The 24251-nt window shown below is 47.7% G+C and overlaps 1 protein-coding gene across 1 annotated transcript in view; it reads right to left on the bottom strand.

Annotated features, from left to right (window-relative positions):
* The window catches only part of HINT3 (histidine triad nucleotide binding protein 3), a 276697-nt gene that overhangs the window by 203251 nt on the left and 49195 nt on the right, over nt 1-24251 (bottom strand). Inside the window, exon 3 of the mRNA XM_086926990.1 lies at nt 10343-10412. Coding sequence (XP_086783116.1) covers nt 10343-10412 — 70 coding nt within the window. The remainder of the gene's footprint in view (nt 1-10342; nt 10413-24251) is intronic.

Here is a 24251-nt window from a genome sequence, read left to right as displayed (position 1 = left end):
AGTTACACATAATGTGTACAACTGGGCAAAGTTGAAGCGAAACCTTCAAAATTAAACCAAATCACACCAATGTTTTTAGTTTTAAACAGAATATCATAAAATATTCAAAATGACATGCAATATCGCAGAAGTGTGCAGAGTTGCACCAACCCAGGTTACCTCTCTCCTGATTTGGGGAGTATGTTTTGATTTAAATGGTCGTTTTACAAGTAGAGATGTTGGCGCAGAAAGGGGAAGGGGATTAGTTCACCCAAGCATGTGCAAGCAACAGGTGAGGGAGATATTCAATCAAGCATGAATCATGGGACAACATCTTACATGGAAGACCTGTAAGCATCTTGAGAAGCAAGTCCATTCAGGAGAGGGAAGGTGGTGGTGACATGGGCCAATGTTCTACAGAGCACTCATGTGGCACTGCAGCAGAGTCAGGGAGTTTTCAGGAGGTGAGGGGCAGACTCACCGCATTGGCAATGGCCCTAGGCAGGGTTGCCGATCCAAGAAGGTGGTTTTAAGAACAGGAGACAGGCCGTCAAGCAGAAGCAGCAAAGGTTGGCCTGAGCCCTGCGCACACAAGGGGCAGTCTGCAGCGGCATGGAGTGGGGAGCAGCAGTGCTCAAGAGCAGCAGGAGAGAGTGACGGGCCACAGGAGGCGGCGCGAACATGACACAAGCGCTGGCCGGGTGACTCAACTGTGGAACATTTTCACCAAACTGAACGGTTAGAGATGTAGAAATAACTGGGTAACAGCTGTAAATATGACAAAAGCCTCGAATAAAAAACGAGGAGGAGCAGAGACCAGCGAAACCGGAGATGGAGTGCGAAAATGAAGAGAGTCCCAGGTTCCACAACATTTGCTGCCCTGTTAACAAACAGCAGTAGGAGCTCAGAGCAACGAAAATATTGAGCGCTTGTGTGGAGTGCTCTTACACAAAGGGAAACGTAGTCCCTTTTCCATTTGCTAAAATGGGACAAGTGGATGGATACAAGTAATGCGGCGTTGCTCTGTAGGAGTTAACAACCCATGAAAAGGACGGACGAAGGAAAAATAACCACGTGGAAGCAACGATCTTTAAAGGACCCTGGAAAGAACAAAACAAAAGCAGTAGGCAGGCTTAAAGCCCAAACAGAGTGTATACAGCATGTATCGAAGAGACAACGCATATGCTGCCTAGGCTCGACCTAAAAAGCAAAAAAAAATATGCATATGCTCTGGCAGGCTAATTACAGCCACTGAAGCCATCTCCCATTCGGTATCCAAAAGCCTAGCCAAAAGGCAGCTGATATTTTTCAACCTAAGGTCTAAACTGCCAGAAGTAAACACCTTATTACATAAGCAAACATTTGGTTGGACTCACTTTGAGGGAATGTATTACACATTTTTCGCTCAGACAATGCATGTATTACACAGCTCTCATTAGGAGGGTGCTTGGATAGGAAAGCGAAGTCAGAAGCAATGGGCTCAGGTTCTCTGGATGCAGCCCATGAAACCACTGGTTCAGAACACAGCTTCAACCTAGGCTCTTTTAGTGCAATTAAGTGGTAGAGGTGCTACCGATATTAGAACTCAGTATGTAGAAGGATTTCCAATGTGTTAGCAACTTTAAGTAGAGTATTTGCAAGGTGGCATACATCAAAGTGGCATAGTGTGGAGTAGAGTATTGTAGATTGAAGTAGAGTGTTGTAGAGTGGCATTGTATATAAAAATCCTCTGTGGACCATATAAAACCTATTATTCAAATTTGTTTATTTCCAGTGTTTAATTTTGAAGGTCAATCTGATGACATGTTATAAATCACCAAAAAGGATTTTTGTATACAACAATAGTGTTACTCATGTTACTTTTGTCTTTAACAATTGTGGTCAACGTATTCAAGTATTGCCCTTGCTGCTGTTAGTATGATTGGATTCCTGAGCTTCAGGACGAACGAGAATGTGTGGTTATGAGTCTGTTGGTATGAATGGCTGAAGGAGTGGGTTGCTGGGATGTTATTTATTTGATTGTTTATTTATAATATTACTATGTGAATTGATTATTAATACATTTTTATATGTTGTGAATTTCTGACTGTGGCATGCCTTTGGGAGGTTATCCATTTGTGACATAGAACGCCTTTTGATAAATACAGGTAGAGAATTTTTATATTAGCAGTTTGTGTTCCTTTACCCTGCTTCTCTACCTTTATCAGATTTCAGGGGCCGCCTCTGTTTCAGTGGTATTGTAGAGTGGTATAAAATGGAGTGTTATAGTGTGGCGAAGAGTGATGTGGTGTAGATTACTGGTGTGGAGTACAGTGAAGTGTCGTAGAGTGGACTGTAGTAGAGTCATATAGCGTAGAGTGGCATAGAGTGGAATAGAGTGTCTTACCGTGGAGTGGCACAGAGTGCAGTAGAGTGTTGTGTAGTGAATCAGAATAGAGTGGGTGGTGTAGAGGGTCTTATAGTGGAGAAGTGTGTGAGTGGGGTGTCAAAGTGGAATAACCAGAATGGAACAGGGTAGAGTGGCGTGGCAAAGAGTGGCGGGGCAGTAAGTGGTGTGGAGAGTGGCAGAGAGTGGAGTAAAGTGGGTGGAGTGGCGCAGAGGGGAGCAGCATGAAGTTATGTGACAGTAGAGTAGCATGGAGTAACGTGGTGTAGCGGTGTAGGGTAGTGTAGAGTGGAGTAGAGTACTGTAGAGTGGAGTAGTGTTGTACACCGAAGCAGAGTGGAGTGGCGCAGAGTGGATTAGAGTTTGTCGAGTAATTGGAGTTCGTCGAGTGAAGTAGAGACTGCAGAGTGAAGTAGAGACCGCAGAGTGAAGTAGAGACCGCAGAGTGAAGTAGAGACCGCAGAGTGAAGTAGAGACCGCAGAGTGAAGTAGAGATAGAGTGAAGTAGAGATAGAGTGAAGTAGAGATCGTCGAGTGGTGTGCAGTGTCTTGTAGTGGAGTAGAGTGTCATGGAGTGGTGTACAGTGGAGTACAGTGGGGTGGTGTAGAGTGGAGTAAACTGGCATGTAGAGCGAAGTGGGGTAGAGCACAGTGTCTTGGAGCGGAGTGTTACAGAACGGAGTAGTATGGCGGGGAGTGGAGTGGCAGAGAGTGGCAAAGGAGCAGTCACAGAGTGGAGTGGCGTAGAATGTAGTACACTGGAGTGCCATAGAGTGGAGTGATGTAGAGTGTCAAAGTAGAGTGGCGCGGAGTAAGGTAGAGCGGAGTGGAGATGGAGTGGAGTGGCAGAGAGTGAAGAGGGGAGAGTCATAGAGTGTTGTACACTGATGTGACGTAGAATGGATTGGCTTAGAGTGGAGTGGCATAGTTTTTTTTTTTTCCCCCCAGGGCCATACGATCCACTCTATAGACGGGTTCCTCCTGTGGGGCAAACACCCAACCATTGACATTAATCAGCTGTGTCGCCCAGTTATACAGACGAATGTCTGGAAAGGCTAGGCCTCCCTCATACGGTCCCCGCTGCAGTTTGTTAAGGGCTATTCTCAGGCAACCTCCACTCCATAGCAAGGAACGTTGCTCCGATTCCACCGTTTTGAAAAAGTGTTCAGGAATCGGAAAGGGTGAACTTTGCAGGATGTAAATTAAACTTGGTAGAGCCATCATTTTGAATAGGACGGCGCGTCCCATCAGAGAGAGTGGGAGGGTCCTCCAATGCACCACGTCACCATGGAGCCTCTCCAGTTGAGCCTGCACATTCAAGCGATAAAATTCAGTGCCAGAAGGTGTAATCCATATTCCCAGATAGCGGAACGTTTCTCGCCATACCAGGCCTCTGCAGTCATCCATCACTGGCGGCTGTGGCCCAGTCAAGACATAGCCCAGGGACTTACACCAATTGATGCGGTACCCGGAAAACTCTCCAAATCTACGCAGCAGAGCCATCAGCCGTTGGATGGACGCCACCGGCTGTTGGACGTTCAATAAGATGTCGTCAGCGTATAACGATATGCGCTCCTCCCATCCTCCCCCTGAGTGGATTCCTCGCACCTCCGGGTCCGTCCTTATCCAGTGGACCAGCGGTTCCAGCGCTAGGGCAAAAAAGGTCGGGGAGAGGGGGCACCCCTGTCTACAGTAATTTCACCTAAGAGCGAAAATTTTCTCCAAACCCTAGCTTTTTCAACACCGCATAAATGAACTGCCATTCCATACTGTCGAAGGCCATATGGGCATCGAGAGATAATAGAGCCGCCAGCGCCCCCCGGGCGCGGGAAACATCCTTTACAACAAAACTTTTACAACGCAGTGCTATTACTACGCAGGTTTTACAACGAAAACCATTACAACGCATTGCACTGGGGAGCGCTCTAGGATAGGGAATAGTTTTAATTTACTATCCAACACCTTCCCTACTATCCACAGGGACTGGAGTTGGAATAGTAAATTAAACTATTCACTATCCAGCACCCCAAAGCGCTATGCGTTGTAACAGCATGCGTTGTAAAAACTGCGTTGGTAAAAGCATGCGTTGTAACGTCATACATCCCCGGGCGAGCAGAGACTGACTGCAGCACCCCAAACAGGCGCCGTAGGTTTAGCCGCGTACTCCTATGGGGCATGAAGCCAGATTGATCCGGGTGGATCAAGGATTGCACCACCGCTCCCAACCGCGTGGCCAAAATCTTACCTAGGACATTCGTCTCGTATTTCAGGAGGGATATCGGTCTGTAGGAACTGCACTCTCTCTGCGGCTTTCCGGCCTTATGGATCACAACGATCGTCGCCAGTCTTAGATCTTTCTGAAGTTTCCCCACCTCCCTCGCTTCCAGGAACATGTTACGCATGTGCGGGGCTGTCCTACTAGCCACGCAGCCAAACGCCTCCGCTGGGAACCCGTTGGGCCCCGGGGCTTTCCCTGTTTGCAGATCACCCATGGCCTCCTCCACTTCCTTAACCGTGATCTCGGAGTCTAGAATATCCCCGTCAGCTGGATCCAGTACAGGCAGCTGTAGGGGGGGCCAGAAAATCACGACACTCCCACTCATCCAGAGTCGTCTGGGATCTGTAGACCTCTTCGTAGTAAAGCGCGAATTCCTCCGCTATCGCCGCGCTGGTGTCGCTCATCGTGCCATCCTGCCCTTTATCCCCGGCACCCAGTTTCGGTCCCTGTCCCTCTTCTCCAGCCAGGCTATCATTTTGTTGGCCTTGTCCCCCAAGTCATACACCCGTCGCTGGGTGGCAAGCGAGTGCGACCGCGCGCAGTCCGTGAGTACATCCCTAAGTTCCTTACCTAGGAGGCGTGCCTTGTGTTGTCTATTCTGGTCCGGCCACTGGGTACTGCCGCCCTCATCCTCTAGAGCGTGAAGCTCCTGCTCTAACTTATCAACTTGGGCATACTTTTCCTTGCGCCTTCGTCCGACCTCCTCCTGCACAAAATCTCTAGCCACAGTCTTGTAAGCCTCCCATGACTATTCCAGGGGAGTCCACTGAGCCTACGTTCTCAGCGAAGTACTGGTCTACCCTTTCTCTAAATTTCTCCTGGAACTCATGGTCTTTAAACAGGAAGGTGTCTAGTCGTGGGGGGACACTCCAGTCTCGCCTAGGACCAGTCAACTGTACCCCCACCGGTGAGTGATCGGATATACCTCTCGCCTTGTGGTGGCCATCCCGGAAGAGACCCATGCAGCCAGTCTGGGTAAATAGGTAATCGATCCGGGATCCAGAGCCATGGGCCGCAGAGACATGCGTGTATTGCCTAAGCTGTGGGTTATGCACCCTCCACAGATCCACTAAGCCCATCGCCTGTACGAAATCCCCTAGGTGACTCGCTCCTCCCCTGGTCATTGGGCCCTGCGACCTATCAAGGCCTCTGTCCGTGACATCATTCATGTCCCCCCCAAGGACCAGTGTCCCGGCAGGCATCTCCAAGAGCAATTTTCCTAAGTCTGGGAAAGTGGAGTTGTGTAGTTTTGGAGGGATGTAGAGTGAGCACAGATTCAATATTCTACCTTCCCACTGCACTGACATCGCCGCATATCGTCCCAGGGGATCCATCCATCGTCGCCCCACGACCAGTGGCAGAGAGTTCCTGACAAGGATTCCCACCTCCCTGGAACCCGTGGTAAAGCCTGCGTGTGCACGTAGAGTGTAGCCAAACCTATCAAGTGCCCTACAATAGTTCCCCAGCAGATGTGTCTCCTGTAGGAGGACCACATCAGGGGCATGCCTGCGAATGTACTGGAGCACCACTGTGCGTTTGATCTTATTTTGCAGGCCATTAACGTTCCAGGAAATTACATTAAATGTGTTGTGAGTGTGACATAGCGGTTCTTGCCATTGAAGTCGCCAAGTGTAAGGGCAGTCCGCCACCCCTCTCTGCCTCCCAACTCCCCCCCTAGCTGATAGCGCCCTTGGAGCATGAACAAATACACAATAAGTACCAAACCTGTAGAACTGTAACAGAAGCCCTCCCCTCCCCCCCCTCCCACCATCCCACCTCCCTGCTACCCTGCTACGCCGGCCAACAGAGCCAGATATCCCCAACAAGCAGAGCGCCTGCAGCCCTAGTAACGAAAAACTCAGGGGGTGAGTGGAACCACCAAGTCCAACATCCGAGTCCTATACCCGACCCCCATCGCAGTGATGTCAGCTGCTGCACCTTGTGCCACGGACTTGAGCAGTGTCTTGAAAAGAGAGGCACAGCATTATCGCCCGAGCAGGACCATCCTCCCCTGCAGTGCATTTGGGAGCTTGATCAGCAATGTCCAGCGCCACCCCACCTCCCACCCGGGGACCATCCAGCAAACAAGTGACCACCCTCCCGGCACCATCTCAGATTGACCAAACCCCACATCAACGGGTACTTTACGTGTCCACGGATGGCGAGCAGTTTGTGATGATAGTCTCTGTCCTTTCACCCCATGACCGGTGATGCAGAGAGACTGCGGGTTCTGTTCCTGCCCGCCGGTCACAGGCTCTCCTGTTGTCGTCGCTCACCTCCCACTGAATCCATGGACGAGGCCGGAGAATGGGGCACCGCACTCCTCCAGCTGCCCCCTCGCTCCGGGCCTTCCCTCGAATGTCCATGCTCCTCGAGCCAAGCATGCACCTCCTCTGGGGCTGTGAAGAAAAAGGATTTTCCACCTGCCAGGATCTTGAGCCGCGTCGGGAAGAACATCATGTACTTGATGCCACGCTCTCGGAGCACCTTCTTGACGCCATCAAACGATAGACGCTCCTGCTGAACTTTAAGCGTGAAATCTGGGAAAAACCTGATAGTGGCAATTTCAATGCAGAGGTCTCCATGTTGGTGAGCAGCCTGTCGGATGGCGTCCCCGTCTCTATAATTTAAGATCCGTGCGATGATTGTGCGTGGTGGGGCCCCCAGGCGGGGTGGCGGGACCGGCGCCCTGTGCGCCCTCTCAATAACGAAGAATTTGGATAACCGCTTGGGCTGGAGGCGATTTAGGATGAAATCCTCCAAGAAAAGGTCGACGCTTGCCCCCTCCATTTTCTCCGGTACACCTACCACTCGCAGGTTGTTCCTTCGGGCCCTCCCTTCCTGTTCCTCCAGGCGGGCCGCCATCTGCCTCTGCTGGTGCGTGAGCTGCTGGACTTGCTGCTGCAACGTTTTGGTGGCCCCACGCATCTCTACTATGTCCTCTGCAATTTGCGTGGCCTTTTCCGAGGTTTTGTTCAGGTCCGCCCGCTAAGCGTCAGTTCAATAGACATTTTGTCCATTTTGGATTCCAGTGAAGTGCCAGGGATTGAATGGCCTGCATTATAGAGGACAAGGAAGGCTCACCGCGCTCCTCCGGGTTCTCCGTGTGGGCCGTGGCACCCCCCCCGCGCTCCGCTGTGTAGTTGTCCATCGTGTTCGACTGCGTGGTCGTGGATTTCTTATTTCTCATGGTGGCCGGTGGAACTGACCGTTGGGTGCCTGGCCCCCCGCCGTCCGCTCCCACTTTGCTGTGCCCAGGAAGGTCTCGGGTGGAGCCTGCTCGGGTGGGGTATTAGCAACGTGGGAGGCGTCTGCGCGCTGTTAGGAGTGTCTGCCAGCGTTATGCACCCCTCCACACTGAGCAGGGGTCAGTCCCGTCCACCATGCCACCAAAGCTGCCCCCAGCCGCCGTCCCGGGATTGCTGTCCTCACCTCTGCACGTGTGTTTCAGCTCTGGTCGGCCCGAACCTCATGCACCCTTCGGGCCCGGTCCTCGTTGCTCTGTGCAAATCGGCCCAATATATGTCTTTGGTGACTGCCCAGGGGAGGTGGGGTGGAGGCTGAGGAGGACGTCTATTCAGGCTGCGTCAGGGCCCCCCTCCGCACCCGGATGTCACCGCTGTCTCGCACTCCCCGCGGCCGCCCAGGGGAGCTCCGCCGTCAGCCAGCGGGCCGGAGCAACCACCGATCTGCACTGGAGCACTGCAGCGGTCGGGTGCCGTCGGCGGAATCGGTGCTGCAGCAGGATATGATGCGGATATTTGGGGGTTTCAGGCGGGCCTCAGGAGCACCGCGAAACTATGCGGCCATCTTGGTTGCCTACGAGCCACGCCCCGGAGTGGCATAGATTAGCATCATGGAGTGGTGGAGGATGGAGTGGCGTGTAGTGGAGTGTCAGCGTCGTGGAGTGTCAGAGTAGAGGAGTGGAGTGACGTAGAGTAGAGCGGCAGACGTAAATAGGGTAGAGTGGTGTAGAGTCGCGTAGAGTCGCATAGAGTGGAGTAGAGTGTTTAACAGTGGTGCAGTGTGAGTGGACCGGAATAAAGTGGAGTGCCGTACACTGTTGTAGCGGGAGTGTTGCACAGTGGAATGGTGTGGAGTAGTGCTGAGTGGAAAAGTGGAGTAGAGATCGTAGAGTGGAGTAGAGATCGTAGAGTGGAGTAGAGATCGTAGAGTGGAGTAGAGATCGTAGAGTGGAGTAGAGATCGTAAAGTGAAGTAGAGATAGTAGAGTGGAATAGAGTGGCATACAGCCAAATAGCATGTAGAGTTGCATATAGTGGAGTGTCTTACAGTAGAGTTGCGCAGAGTGGAGTAGAGTGGAGTAAAGTGGGGTGGGGTGTTGTAGAGTGGCATGGAATTGAGAGGCGTAAAGTGGAGTAGAGGGAGGCGTGGAGTGGCATATAGATCGTAGAGTGGAGTAGAGATCACAGAGTGAAATATCGATCATAAAGTGGAGTGTCATAGTGGATTAGAGTGCAATGGAGTGGAGTAGAGTGTATATTGGAACTGTTATTTACCTGGCATATTGGGTGTTCGCTAGTACGGGGCACACTGCTAATCCCACCATTTGAGGACGCTCTTCTGGGGAGTCTTGGTGCCTAGGTCTGAGCCCTGTTCCGCAGCGCCTTGTGCCAGTTGCACAGAGGGTGTTACAGACCAGGTACACCCATCTAGGCACTTGTGGCGATCTGCAGGCATTACCGGGTGGTTCGTGGTAGTTTCCCGCCGCAACCACCTACTTAGGTAGATGCTGTAGCGGATATATACTCTTGTGGAGTGCCTCACGAAAAAAAAAAAGGATTTCTCAGAAAGCGAGCACAAACGAGCCATTCAGAGGTGGTAAACCGGCTATGCTCCAAGGGAGGGACAAACACATGCTGGACAACGTGAAACAAATAACAGCAGCAGCAAATAGGAAGGAAGCAAATGTAGTTTCAAAAAGTAAAGCCAACGGTAAGCAATGGGTTGAATACATTTCTAGGGAAGCTTTCAGCATGTTCCCAATATGTCTTTGCAACCAGACTGCTGTGCTGTCTGGTAGACTTTGATCTAAAAAACAGTTCTTTAAAAGTAAGCAGTGGAAGGATACAAGTTACTCAATCAGAGGGATGATAAAGAAGCTATGATCAGTCGGCGGGACAAACACATGAAGAGGATGGCATACCATCTAAGAAGCTAATAAACAAAAGTGACATCAGTGGTAAGCAATATGTGGACTCCAAGTCCACTGTAGGTGTTGTACGGTTCAATAGAAGATTTTGACTATAGACATCTAAAAGCTATCTGGTAATCATTTTCAAAATAGGTATCAAAGTTACCACTCTACTGGAACTACACATAGTGTGTTGAGCGTCAGCTTTGGTCTGCTACTCCTGATTCCATAGACTGTCTAGATAGCAACACAGAAGAAATATTACTGAAAATGCCTGGAAATAGTCTGGCACCTCAGAATAAGGTTCGAAGAGCAAAAGCTGTGACCAATGCAGAATGCCCGAAAAAATTTAAAACAGGTCCTGAATTTGGTTATTTACTCTGATGCAAGCAAGGCAGGAGGTGATCAGCACTTTTCAGCTCAGGACATTAAAGGCACCTATTTAATAAGTCACTTTTAAGGACTTGATGACGTTAAGTGCGTTTCTTAAAGCTCTGTAAGACTGTGCAAAAACACAAACATTTTACATTTTGCAACATACCTACCTAGCATCTTCCAAGTCAGAAAAATGATTGCGTTGAAGAATTGTCTTGCCCGTCTCCACCATTTGTTTCACTGTTTAATGGAAAATGAAAAAGAAAAACAATTTATTAGTTACAGGTCATCAACAATACTCATTAATTCCAAGGGCACAAATTACTACATTCAGAGAGCCTTAATTTAGACACCATTGCCAAAGAGTGAAACATTGAGGTCAGAACTTATTGCAGCACTCTTACACACTATATTTTCTTGCCGTCATGACATGTTCACTCAATTCCGCTACTTTTACAATATGCCATGCCCTATCCGAATCGCAAAAATTGGGACTTTTGCGTCGTGAACTGTCAACAGAGGATAATGACGGAAAATACATAGGAAACTAAAAGCACTGTCTAGTGCAGCTCTGCAAACTGGCAGACATAGCGACAAACTTTGCCCAGGTGAAGATGCATCTTAAGACACCTCACACTCTATCCCACCAGAGACTAAACTGCCACAAACCTCCCCGCTCGAGGACAGAATACTTGATGGACACATGACAGAACACGCCAAATCTCTCACATACAAGAAACTAATCAATAACCCCCCAGACATGCTCCTTCCCTTAAAAGAGAAATGGGTTGCCGATGGGTTGGAAATAGACGATGAAGAATGGATGTATGCTTTGGCCTCACCACGGGAGGTCACGATATCAGCTCGATTGCGACTAATCCAACTGAAGATATTACATAGAATATATATTTCATGTACAAGATTGCAACTGATGGGGAGGGATGGGAATGGGTTCTGCAGGAGGGGATGTGGTGAAACAGGTACCTTTTTCCATATACTATGGGGCTGCCCAACGATACAAAAGTACTGGAGAAGGGTGGTGCAATGTATGCAGGAGGTATGGGAGGTGGAGATTCGTCCAGAGGCCAAGATGTGTCTCCTTAACATTTGGGAGCAAACAGACCTGTCGCCAAAAGGGAAACTTTGGGTGACGCTTGGACAGATGGTGGCGAAAAGAAATATTGCTAGACTGTGGGGAAACCCCAATCCACCGAAACTAACAGACTGGCAAAGTGACATGGACTGGTGTATGCTACAGGAAAAGACCGTGTATGTAGCAAGAGGGTGCCCCCGGAAATGGGTGTAAACATGGTCCAACTGGAACGACTTTAGGGGAAACATTTGCGAGCCTCCACACACCTCACAAACCAGCTCAGAGGATATAGAATAACCTTAATGACTATGACCATAAGTGCTTGGACACATTGTGCTGTCGGTGTACCACCGGAACAGCAGTAGACTCGATTGTGCTCAAACTTGATGACCGTGTTAGGGGGGGATTTGTTCTGTTATTTGTTTTTCATTTAACCAAAGAGACTTTGAAACGAGTGCTATGTTAATAGTTTAAAAAAAAAAAAAAACTAGACCTCCAATATCCTGCCCTCAAACTGTAAATCACATGCACATACACTGGACAACGCCGCCGTACCCCCGGGTTGACGGCACATGGGCTGTGTAACATAAGAAACAATGCATAAATTGAAGAAATGTGCGGCCGGCCCACAGGGTTGTAGGCTGGAAGCTGTGTAATGTGGAACAATGTAATAAAGGTCTTTCAAAAAAAAAAGAAAAAAAAAAAAGACACCTCACACTCATAAAATGTGCCATCCTCTCGCACCTTCCAAACCGATTTATCCTCTAACTATAAACTAATAAAACATCATACATGTGCAAAAAACTCACTCCTATGACATCAGCAAGCTCAGCCACCACTCAGCAGCAATGCAGTTCAATGCGAAATCAACCCCCAAAAACATTTAAAAACATTTAAACAGTGTGACAAAATCTCGACCTTAGATAAAGACCTCTCTACAAATATTTGGCCCTGTATTTAATTCCTAATATTATCCAAACTCAATAGCGCGCACACACAAGGACTGAGTACAATTAACATTCTAACTAGTCTCAAATTAATTATTTATTCGTTTTGTTACAAGTTCACTCAGGTCAACAAAACGATTTCCAGTATAAAATACAATGTGATATCAAACTGACAAATATTTGATACGCTCACATACGTTTCCTGTAGGAAATTCTGTTATTAGTTGTGTGGTCTTCACAAGTAAAAGGTTCACAATTCTTACTGGGAACCAAGCACCCATTGTAGCGCTGGACTCTCTCAGGGTAGCGATGCACAGCAAGGGCCTACTCAGAGGAGGTAGTGTGGGCAGCAATCACCGTTCGCTGGCACGCAACAATAACACTCAATTGATGTTTATCCAGTCAGTGCTTTTTCTTCAGGAAAAGTACATTTATTTCAAGCACACTACTAAATACTATGCAGTAATTTACAAATGTATACATTGGTAGATGGAAAATGCCATAGATGACATTAATTATATCAACTTTGACCCCCTAAAGGGGTTATGCAACCATATAAGCTGAGTATACACTTTTGATCAAAGGTCCAAAAGCAGCAAACCACATGCTAAAGACAGTTTGTTCTTAAAAACAATCCTCAATCACTAATAATTAAGGGTAAAAGCACTTACTGATGGTTATAAAGCATATTCATTTTGAACAATAATCATGGTCAACATTAATTCAATAAAGAATTTAAAATGAGCAAAGCGTGTGTCGGTGCATTTTTTTATATAAACTTTCCAACCATAAAAGCAGTACCTAGAAAGCATCACATTTTGGGGCACATGTATCAAGCATTTTTGCTTTCGCAAATGGACCGATTCACAGAATCAGCCGTATGCGAACGCAAAAAATGCTTTCCAGATGCAGAAAACTCCAATTTGTAATTCGGTAACCTGTTACCGAATCGCAAAGTGGGTTTGCGATTTGGTATTTGAAAGTGGCATGTTTAGGGAGTCACTTCTAAATACCGATTCCTAACAATATGCATGAATGTTTTGTGACTGAACGCGGTTGCAAAACATTCGCATATTACAACCTACTTCAAGTAGAGATAACCCACTCGCAAATGGGAAAGCATTTTTAAGAGCAGGCAGTATGGACCACTGCCTGGTCTTCAAAAATGTTAAGAGAGCTTTTCATTTTACTTTTTGTAAAGCATCTTGTTTTCCTTTAAGGAAAAACGGGCTGCTTTACAAAGCCACACAAAGTCAAGCGCCAGGAGGAGCTGTCGTCACCATGACCGCACCCGGTGGCGAGTAAAAACACATCGCAGGTCCCGCAGTGTGGGATCCGCCAGCAGAGAGGCCAGCAGCACCGGAGCCACAGCCGCAAACAGGGGGACTCCAATCCCCACAAAGTGAAGCGCCAGGAGGCGCTGATGTCACTATGACCGCGCCTGGAGGAGAGTAAAAGCACATTGCGGCTCCAGCAGCGCTGGAGCCCCCAGCAGCATCAGAGCCACAGCCGCAGCCAAGGGGACTCCAAGCCACACAAAGTCAAGCGCCAGGAGGCGCTGATGTCACTATGACCGCGCCTGGAGGAGAGTAAAAGCACATTGCGGCTCCCGCGAAGCCACACAAAGTCAAGCGCCAGGAGGCGCTGATGTCACTATGACCGCGCCTGGAGGAGAGTAAAAGCACATTGCGGCTCCCGCGAAGCCACACAAAGTCAAGCGCCAGGAGGCGCTGATGTCACTATGACCGCGGCTGGAGGAGAGTAAAAGCACATTGCGGCTCCCGCAGCGCGGGAGCCGCCAGCAGAGAGGCGAGCAGCACTGAAGCCACAGCTGCAAACAAGGGGACTTCAAGCCCCACAAAGTGAAGTGCCAGGAGGCGCTGACGCTACCGTGGCCGCGCCCGGATGCGCGTAAAAGCAGTTTGCAGCTACCGCAGCACGGAAGCCGCCAGCAGAGAGGCCGGCAGCACCGGAGCAACAGCCGCAGCCAAAAGGTAACGACCACTCAGGATGGGTACACCTAGCAACTGTTTGACCGCATGCATGAAATCACCTGCAAGGAACGGTATTCCTGGGGAAGGACATAATGGGGCCTTGTATTGCTCCATTAGCACACAGACCGAGTCACTGCCGGACAATGGGGGAGGGGGTCATACTTTTACTAACTCTGTTATTAATGTTGATACCGTGTTCAAACATTTTAATGATTTTTTAGATTCTTAACTTCGTCCCCTTTTTTCGCTCTTAGATCGTCTTGATATAGCTGTGGGAAATGGCAGCCCGCAGTTGGCGATAGCTCAAACCATGGCTACCCCAGGAAAACGATCCACTGTCAGCAAAAGCCCTAATTCAAACTCAATCACCACTGCTATTGCTCGAGACCAGCTATTCCACCATCCGCTAGGCTCACTAGGAGCAGTTCATTACCCATAGACGACCCAGTTACAACAACCCCCGACCCTAGCCGAAGGCATTGGATCAACCCTGACTTGTTGGAATAATGCCAGGTAACTCAGGCAGGGACACCGGAGACACCCCTAGCATTAAACCCCTGAGGCCCAAACCAGATGTCTCGAGTCTGCCTCCAGCCTCGTGCCCATATGTACTAATCTTGGCTGGTGTCCCAAATCTCAAGAGGGACCAGAGGGAGTCCTGGGTCAAACTACGAAATAAATGTGTGGACTGGTTAATAAAGTTTAAAAGGTTCCACCCATCAGATATGAACGAGATCATAATGGTCCGTAGAGTTGGGTGGATCAGTACGTCTCCCAAAAACATGGACGGGGATTGTATTGTGATTAATTTTCGTAAATCATACATGGTACGATCCTTATTGAGAACTTGTGAGTTAACACCAAATCAAAGCACCAGCGCGCACTCCCCATCTTACATAACCAGTTTCAGGCCCTATCTGAACTCGACACTCAGGATTGACTACCTTCCCCACGGATATCTCAACTGGAACAACATGTCAATTCTCATGGGTTTGTGCCCCCCCCTCCACATCTAAAGACTATCAACAAGCGCCAACTAAGGCTCTGGCCAATACAGATTTAAACATCCTGAGTTGGAACGTAGCAGCCCTCCTGTCGAAGCTGAGGGATCCTGATTGGCTAAATCTCGAAAGGAAACAGGACATAGTTATGTTCCAAGAGACTTGGGCGACCCAGGAACTACAAATTGATGTGTTTTAATGTTATAACACTGTAGTCCCCCATCCCAAAGTCAGATCGACCTTCGGGGGAGGCTTATCAATTTGGATAAATACCACCGCCTTACTTTATAAGAGGGGCGTCTCCTTTTACTTGATCAACTTTTAGAACAATGATTTTTACTCTACCCCTAATGGGAATTTTATTAAACTATTTGATTTCATTGCCAACTTAGATTGTCAGCAAGAATCTATCAAATCAATAGGCATTTGTTTGGGTGGTGACTTAAACGCAAAATTACCAGATACATCACTTAGCACAGACCCTGCAGCACTGGGCAAACCTGCCGTAGGGGTGCAGAGCTGGCAGGACACCTGAACACACACAATCTTAGTAATGTTATGGAAATTGTGGGTGCAACACCCAATAGTAACCAATCTGAGCCAACATTCAGAGGGAGGGGCTGTTCATCTACCATTGATTATGTTTTTATTTCCCATCTCCTCAAAGTCATTCCCACAACCCATGGGGACCATAACACAATGCTACGTAGCCAGGGTTTTCTTATAGTGCTCAATGACTTTCATTAAAAACCCTCATACATGCTTTTAGATGGTTGGGCGGTATATCTTGGATCTCCGCCTATATACGTCGCGTTAGTGCATCATCATAGGTTTTTTTTGTCATATGCTCGCCTCCACCAGGAGGTAACTGTTGGATACGTAGTAGTGGCTACGTAGTTTAAAGTGATCCATTCTCCCAAATTGATTTTTGAATATTGAGCTTGGAAGCTGAATGGGTCAGAACTTCTACCTCCCTCCACTTTGATCAAAAACGACCATAACCCGATACCAGTGCTTAGACTATCTCCCACGTTCACCCTGGAATTTGGAGCCAGGAACCTATTGCCCTCCACTGATAATTTAAGATTTATTTGGCGGGGTACAAGTAACACCGAATTGTTTCAGACACTGGCTAAATCCAACAAGCAGCTTATAAACTCTTGTCTGTCAGCTCCTGACCCGCACCCTGAGGCTGTTTATGATTTTGTTAAACTTTGCTCTGCAATTAAATCCCTCCTTTCAATGCCTATTCCCTCCGTGCAACATGGACCTAGATGGTTTGTACACGAGTGCTCTGAGGCACACAGACAATTGCACAAAGCACTGTCAAGTAATCCAAGGTGTATTGTTGATGTGAAATTTGCTAAGCAAAGGTATAAGATAGCAACAACTAATAGGAAAGGGCAAACATTATAAGACCGTTGGGAAGCATTACCCAAGCTGCAAATACTAAACAAGCATTGAAAATGCAATAGGTCTCGCCTTTGATTAAGTTAAAGCCATTTGCTTTGCTAATGGTATTGTGTAGCAAAGCAAATGGGTTTAACTTAATGAAAGGCGAGACCTATTGCATTTTTAAAGCTTGTTTTTAAACCAACTTGGTTTCATTGTGCCTCTGTAGTAGGATGACCAGATCTAAAGAAGCAACAAAAACCGGGACATTTTGTAATATAAAAGTAGGACTACAATTTTACATCCCAGGAGCGGCGTAGAATGACAGCTCTCATCAACATAGAAACACTGAAGAGGCACTAAGGAAATAAATAAAATGTAATTTGTAAAATCAGCATCATACCTGTTAATTAAAATGCTTACGTAGAAGAGCTGCTAACTAGCACAGCTTAGAACACCCAAAAAAAAGTGCCTATTACTGTTTTCAGTCGATACCCTCTAAATACAGGGACATGAGCCAAATTTACCGCAATCTGCCGGGACAGCGGGCGAAAACTGGGAATGTCCGGCAAATCCAGGACGCCTGGGCACCCTACCCTGTAGCTTCGCCTTCAACAATAATCATGGGCTTAGGTTTCCCAGCACACAATGTGATTTTGGTTAATGTGTCTCTTTCAACCGTGCTACTCTGTCCCCATATATATGGTACAGCAATTCCGTTATGCAGTGCGCGCTTATAGTAAATTGATTGCATGCATCTCTCCCACTACCTCCTGAAGTCTCCTGGCCACTGTATCCTTCCACTCCTTTGCTGCCCGCCTCCCCAACGCTCCCGGTGCCAGCCCTCACCTTCCATCCCTCGCCATGTCTGCCACCACTCACCTTGCGGGCTCTTGGTAGTGCAGAGCTGCCTTCCTCCGGGACGGGTACATCCTCCTCTTCCGCTTGTGGGGGCAAAATCACTGGGGTCGAAGAGGCCGGGGAGTCATCGTCCCCCCTCCCCCTTAAAAACGATCACCTTAAAAGATCCGTCATCCTGTCTGGGTTCTTATCAGCACCAGCGCCTTGGAACACTGCACCCCTCCTCTTGTGTCGGTCTGTCCCTGCCCTCGCTCTCCGCGCCTGGAGACCCCACCGCCCTGGTCCCTGGACCCCTTGCTGCTCAGTGTGTAGCCTCTCGGCCCCTCAGAGGCTGCGCTCACTGCTCCGGTGCCACCTCGACTGCTTCCGGGGGAAACAGAGGCCGTGCAGGAAGGTTCCCACCGGGGGGCGGAGTGGCAGGGGGAGCCGGAGGGGCTGGCTGTACGTGGTGAGGGGCAGGGGAAAGACGAGGGCTGTACGGGGTCCTGTGGGGGGCAAGGTTAGCATAGAAGCGATTCCACGTCGGGCGAGAGAGCGAGGCGGCTGCGGGGAGGAGGAGAGCCCGAGAGGAAGGCTCTTCGACAGAGAGGGGGGCGGGAGGACGCCAAGCAGAGAGGAAAACTTAGAGGGCTCGGTCCTTGTAGAGCGTTTTTAAAGGAGAAACAAGAGCGTTTTATGTATTTTTTTTTTTTATTTTATTTATATAGCGTGGACTTTACCCGAAGGTGTCAGAGCGCTTCACAATAGGAACAGTAGTGAAACATGAGGAACCAGGGGGTGTGTGGAGCTGAGGAGCGGTCTGGGGCGGCCTAAACATCTAAGGAGTCCGCTGCTGCGCACAAGGCAACCAGGCCAGGTGGTGCGGCTCGGGCGGCGGCAGTGGAGAAATTGGCCTGAAACCCGGAGCGGTGGGCGCAACTGCACAGTACCTGGTGGTGAGAGTCTCTGGTGATCGGAAGCTGGAGGCGGACAACATTATCCTTGCTGAGGAAGGAGGCGGAAGGTGAGCGGTGGGACGAGCTGCTGGCGGCGGTGGGCCTGGGCTCCTCGGCGGTGTGGGGCGCGCCGCTGCAGATATACTGATAACGTTCTCGGAGGCCGGAGGGGCCCTGGAGTGACTGCGCCCTCCTTGCCACCTCCCGAACTAGACATATAACGCCGGGCCGTGCACGCACACCAGACGTCCTACCTCGTTGGGTCTAGGGTGCCGGTGGTTCCCGGAGACAATGGGGCTGGTAGCTGCCGCCTTTGAAAGTTTGTTCACCTACGCCCCAGAGACTGGCCTAATTCTCACTTGCGGCCCCCTACGGAGCATGCGCATTAATTATAGTCGAGTGCTCCAGCAGCCTTGCGGCACCGGACGTGCTGCGCATTAATTAACGCGCACAAGCTGTTCCACTGTGAAGCGCGTTCACAGACCTGAATCGGCTCGTGCCCATTCTAGAATCGGCTCGTGCACAGGCCTGTCTCCAGGTCTGTCTCCCTTGGAGGCAAACACAGTGCGACTAGAAGTCTCGTTGGCGGCAGCGCTTCGCGCTGCAACGCCAGTGAGACCTAAAAAGGGGGAACACCTTTTGGGCAGCAGTTAAGGACCTGAGGGCAATGGGGCAGGTATTAACTCCCATTAGCTGCACTATAACAAGTGAGGCCTGGGAAAACCACGTCTCAAAGATTTATGCTGCCCGTACACAAGAGGAAGATTATTTTAAACATAAGACCCTAGTTAGGATCCAGATAAAGCTGCCCGAGGTTGAGGAAGCCATCCAACAGAGTGTGGGCAACAAAGCCCAGAGACCGGATGGCTTACCCATTGACCTCCTTAAACACAAACCAGACTTTTGGCGCCTCTTCTCTTAAACGTTTTTAACAATCTAACGCATGCCCCGTTACCCAACTCATGGTCAACAAGTATCATCGTACCGATTTTTAAAAAGGGTGATCGATCCCAGCCCAACTGCTACAGGCCTATTTCTTTAATGGACAATGCCCTAAAAATCCTGAGCAGAGTTCAATATAATAAGATCCTAGATTGGGCAGAGGGTAGCGACACCCTAGAGCACTGCCAGCTTGGTTTTAGGAGTAAAGTAGGCACTAACGAACAATGCCTAAACCTTAACTTAATATGTTTATATATAGGGGTGCACACCTGTTGTACTCCTGCTTACTCCCAAAAAATAAATAAGGGGTGCTGCAACGTACAAGAGCTGTCAACTCTTGTTATTAGTAATACCTGGTTAGAACAAGCATCAAAGCTTGACTTAGTTGCGCACACTTCACCTGGTGATGAGACACCAATATTTAACCCCTTAAGTGCTGCCGTCGGCCAACGGTCGTCGCGAGCACTACCTTGCCAGTGCTGCGCACGACCGTTGGCCGACGGGCCAGCATTCGTTCTTCGAACGTTCAGCACTGGGCGCTGAACGTTAGACGCTCCTATGAGGTTAATCCAATTTTTATCAGTATATAAAAATGTTTATTTTTGTATTTTCACAAAATATATTCTTCAACACAAAGACAATTTTTCAACATTGTACTTTACATTCCCAATAGGTCAACGAGTTGATCATACAATAATTGCCAACTTTCAAATCTATATACAAAAACAAAACGAATATTAATAGACATTTTTGCAATTTCATTTGCTGTTCAATGTTGGCGCCCAATGCATTTCGGAACTGAATACAGTTCCTTCTTCAGGGGCTAATCTTCCTCTATTGTAAGTGAGCATTAACATCCAGTGTGCCTGTATGAAAAGACTCAACCTCTTCTTGCAAGCACCATAAGCTCCAACTTTGTCCCCTTAGCGATATCTTAAAGACCGTGTAAACCGAGCGCGTCAAACCGACTTCCGTGTTTTCCCGAAACACGGAATGTTGAAAACTTGTCTGTGTTAAAGAATATATCTTGTGAAAATACAAAAATAAACATCGTTATATACTGATAAAAATTGGATTAAATATTGGTGTCTCATCACCAGGTGAAGTGTGCGCAAGCCTTGATGCTTGTTATAACCAGGTAAACCTTAACTTAATCATCGGGAAATATACCATACCCGGGACTCGCAGATATAGGTGGCCTTTATAGATTTGACCTCAGCTTTTGATCTTGTCAATAGGTCAAAGCTTTGGTCTATCCTCTTGGCCTACTGTTAGGATGAAGCACTGGTGCACTTTTTAGCGCACCTACATAAAGATCTAAAGGCCCGGGTTAGGATCAGCAGCAGGGGCAAAATTACCAATGCAATTAAAGTAAAAAGAGGGGTTAGACAGGGGTGCGTTTTAGCCCCCCTGCTCTTCATCATTTATATCCATATGGCAGCAACACTCACAAGAGAGATCATAGGTGACTGCATTGGATGCGAGAAAGGGCAGAATATTCTGTGGTTGTCCGGAGTGCACAGGAGCGTATACAGCGTTAATTTAGGAAACCTCTTTTTAAACCCGAGCATAGCTGAGACCGTTCATAAACATGTCCTCGGGGATGCACTCTATACACTTTATGATTAGTGAACATACTGTATATCCCCTGCCCATGAGTCACTGGGAGAAGAGTCTCCTCTTCCGTCTAAGGGCAGGTATTGTACATTTTTTGCTGGGCTTTCCATCGGTTACCACGTAAATCTAGATTCCCAACCCTGCCTGTGCGATGGACAGAGTGGCCAAACTATCCTACACTTTTTGTTCTTTTGCAGGTACGAATTAAAATACGCTAAGTGGCTTTTAATCCCATTTTTTTTTTAAACTATACCAATTAGCCTGGTAGATGCTTATAGGAGGTTTCTTACCTTGACAAATGAAGAGCTGACCTTCCACTTTCTTGAGAATTGCCGTACAAGCCCGCATTATGTTGTCCAACCCCTGAGCCAATTTTTCACACTTGAGTTTTCCCCCTTACATATATGTTTTAAAAATTGTGTATTTATGCCCATCGCCAATGAATTCTTACTGTGATTATGCACCTGTGTATTTTGAATTGTTATATTTACTGTGCTTTTATGGATATCGCTGTATCCGAATAAAGTATTTTTGAACTTGAACAAAAAAAAAAAAAAAAGATTGCTTTATTTAAGAGGAAACATGGAGGTCTGCTGAACTCAGCAGGCCACCATCCCCGTGATTTTTGCGATTTCTAGGGGGTCGCAAATTGTGATCTACCGCATTAATATTAATGAGGTAGAGCGATTTGCGACCCACTTATAAATCGCAATGCGAAACTCTGAATTTCATGCATTGTAAATTGTGATTACCTAATTGCGATTCTCAGGAATTCGCAATTAGGTATTCGCAATTTACATTTTGATGCATGTAGCACTTTGTCTATATTACCCACAACCAGAAACGTAGCCACTAGAGGGCACTTTGGTACATGTATCTCCTTTATACACGTTCAGGCCACAGTAACTGCAACTATAAAGTAAACCCCTCAAGGTCTCGGCACTTAGTTTGAACCCAAACACAACACTTACTTATTACACATACTTGTCTTCAAAACATAACAAGCATTTGCAATGCAATAGGTTTTGCATTTGCAAGATTTTGAGCTATTGGCATTGTAAATGACAATGCCTTTTATTTATGTGTTAAAAACCCTGCAATAATAAAAGGCATTGTCATGTACAATACCAATAGGTCAAAGTTTTGAAAATGCGACACCTATTGCCATGGGCGTAGGAAGTGTGGGGGACGCGGGGGATATATCCCCCCCAGATTTTGGAGTGGGGGGGGACACGGGGGACAAGGGCACAAAAGAATTTCTCCTCTCCCTTCTATTATTCACGGGGCCATTAGCGCGCGAAAGCACTACCTAATGGTCCTGCAATTAACCTATGTCCTGTCTGCAGTCAAAGAGCCCCCCCCCCCCATCTGCCCTTTGTTATGCTGCAATAAGGCTTGGCCGGTCTGGGAGGGGCAGAGAAGGGAAACAAACACTTGTCTCTTTTCTGTCATGCCCAGAGAAGGCAAGGACAGTGTCCGCTTCTGCTCTGCCTCTAGCTGCTGCCCTCCTCCCCTCTCTCCATCTCTTTTTGTCTCTGTCTCTCTCCTCCTTAAGTGCTGATTTCAAGAGACAGCTGTTACGTACTCTCTCTGGCCTCTCCTTTTCATTATTTGTTCCCTGTTAAATGGATCCAAAAACGAGCAGAACACTTTGCCTGGAAATGTCCCCATTTTCTGACCATTTTCTGTTCCAAAGTACAACCTCGGGACCGAGAGAAAAAATTATCAAAATATGAAAAATAATTAAATAAACAAATAAAGCAATACAGAGTGCTCGCAGACAGGCCAGATTGGTGTTATTCGCACCCACACACATTAGCACCACTTTAAATAGTTTGCAAGTGAAAGCGCTACTTTCTTTTTATCTTCTTTCTTTGACTAACATTGTTTTTCCAGGGTTGAGAAGTGCGCCATTCCTAAAGGGACTGCAATACCCGGTTGATGGATAGAGTGGAAAACTTTTAATATGATCGTTTTCTACAGTTTTAATTATTTTAGCTTATAAAATCTGTACCTCAGCTCTGTGTTTAGGGATGTGGTCGTTTTTAAACCAAACTGCTTACATTTTGTAAGGATATAAGCAATCAACATTTTAACAGGCCCATTCCTGGTTCTGTAGTCATGTCCAGAACTTATCAGGCAACATCACTTACTGATTTCTGAATAATGAGTTTAAAACCGTTAAGGTAACCGTGTTGTTCCTGCTTACATTTCACATGCTTTGCTCATCCTTGCATATTCCCTAGGCGTGTTTGCTTTTTTCAGGGTGTTATTACTTTTTTCAGGCAGCATTTTACTCTTGTCTAATGCATAATTTGAATTGATTCTCAGCACAATTGGGTTGTAGTTGAAGCCATTGTGAGTTTCTACCAGTGGGGCAGTATGGTGTTCAGTGTGGGAGAGGATGTGGCACTCCGGCCAGAGCTGCCAAATTTGGAACTGGAGAACCATATTCAGCCTTCATGACCAGTCCACCAGACCACACTCCTGACAGAGCTCATTCCGATGCTACACCTTAGAAGGCCCCATAGACCTTAGAAGCCCTGGTGTCTTAGCACCAGCAGGTGGACCCTAACGGTGGCAAGTATGCTTAACCTTGAAGGCCTGTCCACCACTATCCATGCAGTTCACTTCCAGTCTTGCGGACAGGCATGCAAAGAAGAGCACACTAGAGCAACAATGACTCTGCCACTGAGGTCACAAGACCCTTTAGGCCAGTTCACCTCACCCATTGGTGACTCCATTGGCCTTTTTCAGCACTAGTAGTGCAACTTACCAGGGGTTGGCAATGTAGGATTTGCATGCACACCAGACTTAGGGGGTGATTATAATGGCGGTGGGACTGCCACATTACCCGTCAGTGATGGTCTCACCCCCATCAGTGATTGTATTACCACACGCCATATTACAATGGCGGGTGGTTCCCTGGCAGTCGGAACGACGGATCACCACGCACCAAACGGGCTCCTTGAGCCCTCCTGTGTGGCCGAGGGGCTCGTAGTTCCTACAATGCTGGTAGTGCCTACCATGAAAAATATCAACAGTGGTTCTTTCGGGCACGCAAACAATTTCTTTAAATCATATATATGTCTTTAACACAGCTCAAAGCATAACTTCCTTACTTATTATGCTTTTGTGATTAGCAAAGAAGTGCAAAACCAAAACAGAAGAAAGGGTCAGGATAATTTAATCAATTTTCATTTTTCATCATTTTTTGTTTCCAACTGACACCTCAAATATATGCATAAAAAACTTTTTACAAAATGTAAGATGCGGCGCAACAGTTCAAAGCAGGTG

The sequence above is a fragment of the Lissotriton vulgaris genome, chromosome 6 (genome assembly GCF_964263255.1).
Source record: "Lissotriton vulgaris chromosome 6, aLisVul1.2, whole genome shotgun sequence".
NCBI classification, from domain to species: domain Eukaryota; kingdom Metazoa; phylum Chordata; class Amphibia; order Caudata; family Salamandridae; genus Lissotriton; species Lissotriton vulgaris.
Note: the sequence above shows the minus strand (reverse complement) of the source record. Positions and strands in the feature narration are given on the sequence as shown.